The sequence below is a fragment of the Clinocottus analis genome, unplaced genomic scaffold, assembly GCF_023055335.1.
Source record: "Clinocottus analis isolate CAN_PGR_092001 unplaced genomic scaffold, fCliAna1.0.p SCAF_6, whole genome shotgun sequence".
NCBI lineage: Eukaryota > Metazoa > Chordata > Actinopteri > Perciformes > Cottidae > Clinocottus > Clinocottus analis.
The window spans coordinates 21,855,337-21,866,357 of NW_027176218.1; the positions used below are offsets into that span (position 1 = coordinate 21,855,337).

General features: G+C 46.1%; 1 protein-coding gene across 1 annotated transcript in view; it reads left to right on the forward strand.

Moving 5' to 3' along the window:
- Positions 1-5,280, forward strand: part of LOC137803772 (cytosolic carboxypeptidase 4) — a 100,380-nt gene extending 95,100 nt beyond the window's left edge. Inside the window, exon 27 of the mRNA XM_068602493.1 lies at positions 4,866-5,280. Within this exon, the coding sequence (XP_068458594.1) occupies positions 4,866-5,280 (415 nt within the window). The remainder of the gene's footprint in view (positions 1-4,865) is intronic.
- Positions 5,281-11,021: the final 5,741 nt, after the last annotated feature.

Below are 11,021 nucleotides of genomic sequence, written 5' to 3' on the forward strand. Positions count from 1 at the left end.
TGGAGTTAAGGCCGAGCCTCCAGTGCCTTCCCCTCCTGCGCTCTCGCTCGCTCGCACATAAGACACTGCCTCTCTCTCTCTCAGTGTCGGTCTGTCTCTCCACCACACTCTGTGCCTTCTTATCTCTTTGTTCTTGTCCTTCTCCCCCGCCGCCGCTGTTCTCTAGCTTTCCCTATCTCTCTCCCTCAATGCACTCAGCACTGTCAGTACTCTAGCTCAGTGCTACGATTAGCAACTAGCATGGCGGCCTGCCAGGGCCCAGCGACCTGCTGTGCTCAGCGGGGCACATTTAGCTCTGCCCTGATATTCTCTTTCAACTGCCGAAGCACTCTTGAAACCAGCGTTCCCGACGTGTTGCTGTCGCCGTCCACCATGTTTACACTCTGCTGTCCGGTTTTCTCTCGTCACCCTCAGACATGACGGTCCGATGCTCACGTAGGATGATACCGGTTGAAACCTGAATTATGCATGGAGGATAGATTGCAGGTCTTTAGTGTGTATGCGTTGTGCATACGCATGCATTATGTTTATTAGATTTTCTTATCCCAGAAATAATTCCCATCATTCATCACCCTCTTGGAATTGGCAATTCATTGGACGACCGACACCCGGGGAGCACAATGTGTCGATATTTCCAAATTTGGTTTGATGCAATGTATAAAATGTGTCATTGCAACAAGACTGAATCTCTGAAGCAATGCAGTGTTTATTGGCCAACATTTGTTTCTGGAGGCGCTAGAGGAAGGATCAGTGTCTTCAGATTAACAGGGTTCATTTGCCGTAATCGTAAAGAAACGTAAAGAAACACACAAACAGCCTGAAAGAGCACAGAGCAGTGAATACACATGAAGGAACATGGAGGCTTGATGGTGCAGCGTCATCACTGAAGTATGAAGTCATTCCTCAGTCTTATTTCATAGAGACAGACAACACTTCTACTCAAAAAACATCATACAACATTTGGTATCAGACATTCATTGACATGTATCTGTCATTTTATTCATATATTTCACTGCTTCTGTGAAGCTAAGACCTTTGGTGATCCAATTTCCATCACCAAAACAGTTCATGCACATGAGTAAAGTTATGTTTTCATGACAGATATGAAGAAAAATCAAGCTTCACGTCAATTGTTCAGCTTTAGGTTCATATTCTCATATAGACTTGTGCCTTATGACACTGCTGCCTCTTCATACAGAGAGTTTGTTCTGCACCTTTTAGATGCAACACATGGGTGTGTATCTCATATGCAAGTTCCTTTAAAACAGCGGTTCTCAAACTTCTTCTGTCACCACTTTGGAGGAAGCAAAATGTTCAACAACACGGGAACAAAATGGTCCAACTTGTTGAGACTCCTCCATCTGTGTTTTTTTAATTAATAGATTAAAGAAAATGTAAATCCCTTTCAAGTGAACCAGATTGCTCCATCTGACAAAAACTAATAACATGTGCAATCACTTTGTTAAAAGAATGCAAATAAAGTTATAGATGTGCAAAAAATAACTCATATTTGGCAAAAAGATGACCAAGGAAGCCGGTTGGATCCCTGTTTTCTCTCCATAGTTTCATGTTGAAGTGTCCTTGAGCAAGGCACTGAAGCCCCAGAGCTTCACAGCAGCACAAAGCTCCTTCATCACTGAGGATGATGACATGCAGAGAATAATCCCCCACTGTGGGATTAATAAAAGAAATAATCTGCCCCTCCCCCGCGCCCCACCTGCAATACCTCCGCGCCCCACTAGAGGGTCGCGCCCCACAGTTTGAGAACCACTGCTTTAAAAGGTGAGTTTAATAATTGATGTGAAAAGGAGGAAAGGCCTCAGACCCTGAAGGGTTAAATACATTTGTCGCCGGCCTTATTGACACGGATGAAAACGTCTCATTTGAAACGCTCTGTTCTCCGGGGCGACTTATTATCCGGCTGGAGCGCATCTCTCACACGCTGTTGGGTCTGATATCACAACGCACAGGATGGATTTCAGAATGGAGAAAAAACAGAAAGAAAAAACAATTCAATCCTATAAATCAGAGTGTAAACAAAGCCGCTGGTGTTGCAGCAGCGGTGCTGTACACACTGTAGACAAGCTGTCCTGCTTCATTGCCATTCACAGCACACAGACAACCACAAACACACACACACACACACACACACGAGTTGCTGTCATCAGTATGCTAGACGTACACTCTCTTTCCCGTCTGTCTCTCTCCTCCCTTCCTTTTTCTCTCACCCTCTCAGCCACATGAGATGGAGATCAGTGTGCGTGTCACATCCTCTCTGTCCCAACACAGTCCCAGTGTGTTTCTACACACACACACACACACACGCACACACACGTGTTTAGATTCAGATTACCAGGACTTTGTGTCAGCTGTCAATCCCAGCGACTGTAGCCGAGCTCAAGGTCATGCCGTGTGAGGGGGGCGAATGGAATATGTAAAAAATAAAACTACGACATGTTGTTGGAAGTATCACAACCTTTGTGGTCTACACACACACACACACACACACACACGCACACACACTGCTCATTTCGAGATCCTAAAGTAAAATGCTGAAATGTGTGTTGAATAATGCAACAGACGAGGAAGAGCGTTTCTGTTTGATGGAGTGTAAACACAGCATTTCACTTGTCAACACGCCACCAGGTTTAAACACCGCATGATATTCTGGACCAGATTACGGGCCTCTGGGATGTTTTTCATTCGCCAGCGTCCAACTGCAATCCTGCTTTTCTTCTGCCGCGCCTCGCTGATGGGTTCTGTAAATCAGAGTCCTCGTCTTGAGAGAAAGAAAAAAACTGTTTCCCAAAGGGAATATTTGATGCCTTTTGGTTTCCAGCCTGTCAGCTCAGCTGTCAATCATCCTCCGACCAGCCCCTTTCGGATCCGACAGGAACAAAAGTTCTTTTATTCTCCCCTTTTTGTTAAATAAGCCGTTGAACATTTATTTAAAAGTCTCTTTGACATCATTCTCCACTGGATTATTTGTCAGGTTGGTTTATGTTTTGTGCTTCATGTATGTTAAAATATTCTAACCAGCTGCAACTTCAGGTATAAAAGCTCTCTGTCAGTGTAACTCCTCCTGTTCCCTCACCTGGTCCCTCACCTGGTCACTCTCCTGTTCCTCACCTGTTCACTCTCCTGTTCCCTCACTTGTTCCCTCTCCTATTCCCTCTCCTATTCCCTCACCTGTTCCCTCACCTGGTCACTCTCCTGTTCCTCACCTGTTCCTCACCTGTTCACTCTCCTGTTCCCTCACCTCTTCCCTCTCCTATTCCCTCACCTGTTTCCTCACCTGTTCCCTCTCCTGTTCCCTCACTTGTTCACTCTCCTGTTCCCTCACCTGTTCCCTCTCCTATTCCCTCACCTGTTTCCTCACATGTTCACTCTCCTGTTCTCTCACCTGTTCACTCACCTGTTCCCTCACCTGTTCACTCTCCTGTGTCCTCACCTGTTCCCTCACCTGTTCACTCTCCTGTGTCCTCTCCTGTTCCCTCACCTGTTCACTCTCCTGTGTCCTCACCTGTTCCCTCACCTGTTCACTCACCTGTTCACTCTCCTGTTCCCTCACCTGTTTCCTCACCTGTTCACTCTCCTGTTCCCTCACCTGTTCCCTCACCTGTTTCCTCACCTGTTCCCTCACCTGTTCCCTCACTTGTTCCCTCACCTGTTCACTCTCCTGTTCCCTCACCTGTTCCCTCACCTGTTTCCTCACCTGTTCCCTCACCTGTTCACTCTCCTGTTCCCTCACCTGTTCCCTCTCCTGTTCCCTCACTTGTTCCCTCTCCTATTCCCTCTCCTGTTCCTCACCTGTTCCTCACCTGTTCACTCTCCTGTTCCCTCACCTCTTCCCTCTCCTATTCCCTCACCTGTTCCCTCACCTGTTCACTCACCTGTTCCCTCACCTGTTCCCTCTCCTGTGTCCTCACCTGTTCCCTCACCTGTTCACTCTCCTGTGTCCTCTCCTGTGTCCTCTCCTGTTTCCTCTCCTGTTCCCTCACTTGTTCCCTCACCTCTTCACTCTCCTGTTCCCTCTCCTGTTCCCTCTTCTGTTCACTCACCTGTTCCCTCACCTGTTCCCTCACTTGTTCCCTCACCTGTTCCCTCACTTGTTCCCTCACCTGTTCCCTCACTTGTTCCCTCACCTGTTCCCTCACCTGTTCACTCTCCTGTTCCCTCACCTGTTCCCTCACCTGTTCCCTCACCTGTCTCTGATCACCATCAGGCCCTGCGTAGCCTCCTGCCTCCCAGACACACCTTGCCAGGTGTTTTTCATGCCAAACCCTCCATCACTCGTTCACAGACCTGTTGCCTCTCCGTGTTTGACGGCTCGTCGTTAAAGTGTTAGAGTTGTGATAAATGTTTTAAACAGAAACATTTTAAACATACAATTCAAACGCAAAATGAGTTGTTAGCTTGTTGTGTGTGTGCAGCAAGAATAAAGCTGCTTACAGAAGTAGGACGCCGTAGTTTTGTACATAAAGGCTACAATACTGAAATTTAAAATGATTAAATTCAGTTTATTTTGTAAAGAAAGATAATAAAACCCTTTAACAGGAAACAGGAAGTAACCTTCATAGATTACAGGAGGATCCTCTCCAGGATGGACAGAAGCAACAGATGTCATGTGACCAGAACGATCAATAACAGAGTTACAGCTCATTACATAAAACTATTCATATAATGAGTAGTATACACACGGTACATATGAGTAGTATACACATGGTACACCATCCAGATAGCCACAGTGCATGTCATTGGAAGAGGTAAAGAGGAGGAGGGGCATCAGTCTTTGTTGACTTTTCGCAGACAGGAGGTGTGGTCTCCTGAGTGAAAGTCATAGTTTCTCCTTTTCTTTCCTGCAGCTGCTTCGAAGACGACGAGCCCCCCTGCGTGGAGGAGATCGAGTACTCCGCCGACTGTCCCGCACCCGAAGGCGCCGATCTGGACTCGGACGTCAACGGCAACACGGCCAGCGCCGACGAGGAGGACGAAGACGGAGACGGAGACGGAGGACGCAGGGGCGCCAAACATCGGCGGGGCAGCGTCGGCCAATCGCAGCCGCCGAGGGGCCGTCTGATCCCTCACCCGACGCGACCGGCGTCCGCCGAGCCGCTGGGCGAGAGGAGGACGCCGCTCAGCGAGAGGAGGACGCCGCTCAGCGAGAGGAGGACGCCGCTCAGCGAGAGGAGGACGCCGCTCAGCGAGAGGAGGACGCCGCTCAGCGAGAGGAGGACGCCGCTCGGCGGCGTGAGCGTCAACGGACAGATGAAGAGTTGAACACGTTGTTTACGTTGCCATTGTTCTCCGGCTTTGCTCAGCATCGTAAGCTTTCCTTGTCGGAAGGTTTGCTCGAATGAAAAGGAACGCCGTGGTGAATTATACACACACAAACAAAAGAGCTCAAGTATTTTTAGTGGCCGATCTCACAGAGACACAACACTTTAGGTTTTCATGCTTTTTAGTGCAAAGCCTCCAATCTGCAAAAGGATGTAGGAAAAGTGGGGAAAACATCCACTCCTTTTGTTCTGTGGTGTTTTGGGAATCCTCATCAAATCGCACTGTTTTTTTTTTAATTCACAAAAAAAGTGCATATTTCAGATCGGAGGTTTTGCTCTTCGACCAAGCCAATCAAGCAAGAGGCGTTACTACTTTATCGTTGATTTCCTGGCTTTATGCCAATGGATTGATGTGTTGGAACAGACTTTGATATTAACCAAAGTTAATAACGATGATCCATTTTATTTCCTCCTCATACAGTAAGCTGGGTCTCAAGCCTCTTCTTGATTTGACTCAGACGTATGAAACATGAAGTCTAAAGGTCTGCACTGTGGAATAGTACAAATCTTTTCCAACTAGCGGTCAGACATGCGCTCATAGAGGAAAGCCAGCAATGTTTCAAAAGCTCCAGGATGGAGATCGGTTTGTAAATGTTTTAGTATTTCGTGGTGGGTCAGGATAGTCTTAAAGGTGTGGATGCAACCACTGAATGAACACGAGGAGAATGAACACTGCATGCTAACTACCTTTTGTTGTGGTAAAAAAAGATCACATTAAATTCACATTTTGGCCAGCTAATGGCAGATTTAATGTATTTTGTCTTTTAAAAAGAAATTGCAAAACGTGTCATGACCGTGGTCTGTGTTTTGTTTTAGTCATTGAGTGGAAACTAGGAAGCTGAAACCAGGAAGCTGAAACTAGGAAGCTGAAACTAGGAAGCTGAAACCAGGAAGCTGAAACCAGCCGGAGGGGCGTTCTTAAAGTTTGAGTTAAGGCGTACAACTGTTTAGAAGTAGACATTTAAGTTAAATCGCCATCCTACCATAGATGAAGGTTCAAATGTGGGATTCAACGTGATTGGTCAATACTAGTTATGACATATTCCATAGAAAACTGCTTCAGATTTAAAACCTTGTCCCGTTCGAAATATGAATGCAGAATCTGTTCATCTCCTATTTAAAATTCAACAGTGAATTGAATTTGTTTGACATATTTAGATCAGTGCAATGTGAGCTCATTGACCAGAAGATCCCTCGTGTCCTACCTCCTGAGTCCTAAGACCTATGGGGTTGCACAGTCTGTGTGGTAAATATTCATGATCCCCAGGAGATGCTCTTGTTATGTTGACCCCCAGACCTTCCCTCTACCGCCACCATCAGGACAGAAATGTCCCTTCGGTCCCCAGCAGAAGAATCTTTATATATTTGTCGACCCTCATGCCTCTAACGGGCCAAAACGTCCACGTTAACGCAGGAAAGATTCACTAATCATGGCCCGACTTTCCTGAAATGCAATGAGCACACACTTGCTCTCCAGAGGCTGAACCCTTTCCAATGAGGACACCAAAGCAGCTTCCTGTTTGTGCCGAATGTCCACGCCGCCTTAAAGTGTATACAGCGTCAGGCAGATTGTAGCACAACCATGTTCCCTAAGGGATACACTTTGTGTTATTTCTGGCTTCAGAACTCGCTCTGTTATTTAGTAAATCAGTGATTTTGTAAACTTTAGATATGCTGAAGACTAAGCGCTCTACACACAACTCCACTGTTTCATTCCCAGCATAACACGTTGTATTGTTTTGGAAGTATATTCATGGTAAGGCACGTTATTAGGCCCACTTTACTTCTGTTTTCTTTGACAGCCTTAAAAAGCAAACGCAAACCAGGCTCCAGCTCTTCCCTCACAAACAGACACAAAATCCTCCCACGTCCATTTTAAGTCCCAGCATGCCCCATTCAGACAATCTTTTGGCGTAACATACATAGTTTTTTCCATTTTCGAACCAAACAACACAGTTTCTTGACTGAAACTCCTTCCTAACAGGACAATACTTTGTTTTATTGTGATTTTTGTTGCAGATTCTGATTCTTTAGGTCCTAATCTTTCCATAAAGGTGTCTTATTGACGCTCCAGGAGGCGTTTTTGGGGGAATCTGGCTCACATCATGCTGGATGTTCATAGTTACCATCAAAATATCTTTTAAAAGTGATTTTTTTTGCAGATATACATTTTTTCACAAGACTTTGCTGAACAAATACATACAATAAACACAAGTATTGGAATGAATTTGGGGTTCTTATGATGACTCAAACAGGGGAAAAGAGGTCTGGAGACAACGATGGTTCCACAGCTTTGGGTTGAAGGCTTCCTCTCTGACTACCGGTGGCGATGAGGTGCATCACATTGGTCCTTACAGTGTTTCTAACTGCACTAATGGCTGCTTCCACACACACGTCAGCTGTATTTGTGCATGCAACACGTATTATACATTGTTAGGGGCGCTGTCAGCTGGTTCCGGTTGCACCGTCAGTGTTTTACTAGGTTGGGTCTAGATTTTATAAGATATTTGTAATTTGCAGTGACGCACGAGTAAGATGTGAAACACTTAAAATAAATGTGTTTGTTTGTGAGTCTGATTTCAAAACAGTAAAAACTTGTTTTGTTCATTTTGTCGCCACGACTCGGAAACAGTTTCCAGCATTTGTTGGGTTTTTGTTGACGAAACAGTCAAGAAATATATTTTATTTTCTCCTTGTTTCATGGAGAATACTAGATTTGAAAAATAAGACAAATTGCTGATGAAAAAGTGAGTTGATTGAAACTGTTTCTCTACTTTTATTAAGATAATGAATAATAGATGAAGCACTAACGGACAAAAACACATTTTACCCCAGAAAATAGTTTAATCTCATTTTTTACCGGATTAAGAACCAAATTATTTCCCAAACAGATGTAATAAAAGACTAAATCACTCTTCTCTCTTCAAACAGTGTTTCCCTATTCGTTTAATGTTTCCAATGGATTTCATGTTTTCGATAAATTGTTGATCAAAAGCTGTAAATGGTTCGTATCCGAAGACGGCGTCGCTCCACCGACCCGACAATCTGTCAGGAGGCGAGGCTCAAACGACACAAAAGTCCTCTTTGACTTCAGGAGAGGGTTCGGAGGGACGGTTCCCATCGTTCTAGGTTCCTGGGAACATCTCGGGGAAGTAGCAGGTCCTTCAGGGCTGAGGAAGACCTGTGATGGAGCAGCAGGTCCTTCAGGGCTGAGGAAGACCTGTGATGGAGCAGCAGGTCCTTCAGGGGTGAGGAAAACCTGTGATGGAGCAGCAGGTCCTTCAGGGGTGAGGAAGACCTGTGATGGAGTAGCAGTGAGGAAGACTTGTGATGGAGCAGCAGGTCCTTGAGGGGTGAGGAAGACCTGTGATGGAGTAGCAGGTCCTTCAGGGGTGAGGAAGACCTGTGATGGAGCAGCAGGTCCTTGAGGGGTGAGGAAGACCTGTGATGGAGTAACAGGTCCTTCAGGGGTGAGGAAGACCTGTGATGGAGTAGCAGGTCCTTCAGGGGTGAGGAAGACCTGTGATGGAGTAGCAGGTCCTTGAGGGGTGAGGAAGACCTGTGATGGAGTAACAGGTCCTTCAGGGGTGAGGAAGACCTGTGATGGAGCAGCAGGTCCTTGAGGGGTGAGGAAGACCTGTGATGGAGCAGCAGGTCCTTCAGGGGTGAGGAAGACCTGTGATGGAGCAGTAGGTCCTTCAGGGGTGAGGAAGACCTGTGATGGAGTAGCAGGTCCTTCAGGGGTGAGGAAGACCTGTGATGGAGTAGCAGTGAGGAAGACCTGTGATGGAGCAGCAGGTCCTTCAGGGGTGAGGAAGACCTGTGATGGAGTAACAGGTCCTTGAGGGGTGAGGAAGACCTGTGATGGAGTAGCAGGTCCTTCAGGGGTGAGGAAGACCTGTGATGGAGCAGCAGGTCCTTGAGGGGTGAGGAAGACCTGTGATGGAGTAGCAGGTCCTTGAGGGGTGAGGAAGACCTGTGATGGAGCAGCAGGTCCTTGAGGGGTGAGGAAGACCTGTGATGGAGCAGCAGGTCCTTGAGGGGTGAGGAAGACCTGTGATGGAGCAGCAGGTCCTTCTGGGGTGAGGAAGACCTGTGATGGAGTAGCAGGTCCTTGAGGGGTGAGGAAGACCTGTGATGGAGCAGCAGGTTTAGGTAAACTGTGAGTTTTCTGAGACGGAAGAACATCAATTTTTTAATATATTAAAATAAGTTCTTTGCAGACCGAATGCCTTCATTTATCAACCAGGCTTTTATTTTGAAATAATTGTGGTGCAGTCTTGTGGAAAAAGCAGCGACTTGCAAGATTTCATAAATTGATCTAAGCATCGGCTTTTTAATTATGGTTCATTCATATTAATATTGACAAATTACGCCAGGTTTCTAAACCTGAAATAAAAACCTCTGTAAGGATCGTTCTCCCCGTGAGCCTCGGGCAACGCGCTGGACGCCTCACGCTCTTCATCACGCCGCTCTCTTCATCTCGGCGTTCCCGTCCCTCAGCTCTGTTCCTTTCGGGATGGACAGAAACACAACTTGGACCACGACGACACTGTTTATACATTTTATGTCTTTAGATTTCATGATGCATCTGGAGAGAAGCCAGAAGCCATTTTCAAACGTGTCATTTTTCATCTGCATTGAAAGAATATTCAATGAATTTGCTTGCGAGAGATGAATATTAAACGGACATTTGGACACATTTGTCATGATCCTGATACATTTGAACTAATCCTACTTAATTGCCAGACTCATGGAGAATACAACACACAACTAATGCATGTTCTGTGTTCAGAGGCCTCTTCATGATGATATGAAACGTCTTTTTCTTCTCATAGCTTAAATAAAAAGATGTTTTTTTAAGTTCTGCAGTTGGGAGGAAACACAGCCGCTGCCTCCCGTGCTTTGTAACTCCTTCATGTCTTTTCTTCACCTCTCTTTGCAAATCAGATCATTCACCTCCACACAGTCTTTGTCCACGGCGAGTGAAATGACTGAAGTCCTGAAGTGACAAACTGACTGAAGAGGAAACGCCTCCTCATCCTCCCTGACGTTTGTGTGAACCTCGTAAGCTCGGTGCTCTTGGGGGCTGATTGGTTGTTAAGTAAAGATCAATGTTAGCGTGGCTTCACGTGGCCAATGTTGAATACTGTTCTGCCCGTTTCTCTTTGTTAAGGAGCTGCAGGAAGTGCAGGACACGGCTCCTTTAAGGGGAGACTCAAACAAAAAATAAACTCGGAGATGAACTGCAACTTCAAATCAGAGGACAATGCGCACAGGTGATTCATGCACGAGGGTTAGGGTGGAGCTGTGATGAAGCTGTGATGAAGCTGTGATGGAGGAAGCTGTGATGAAGCTGTGATGAAGCTGTGATGAAGCTGTGAAGAAGCTGTGATGGAGGAAGCTGTGATGAAGCTGTGATGAAGCTGTGATGGAGGAAGCTGTGATGAAGCTGTGATGAAGCTGTGAAGAAGCTGTGATGAAGCTGTAATGAAGCTGTGATGAAGCTGTAATGAAGCTGTAATGAAGCTGTGATGAAGCTGTGATGAAGCTGTGATGAAGCTGTAATGAAGCTGTGATGAAGGAAGCTGTGATGAAGCTGTGATGAAGCTGTAATGAAGCTGTGATGAAGCTGTGATGAAGCTGTGATGAAGCTGTGATGAAGCTGTGATGAAGCTGTGA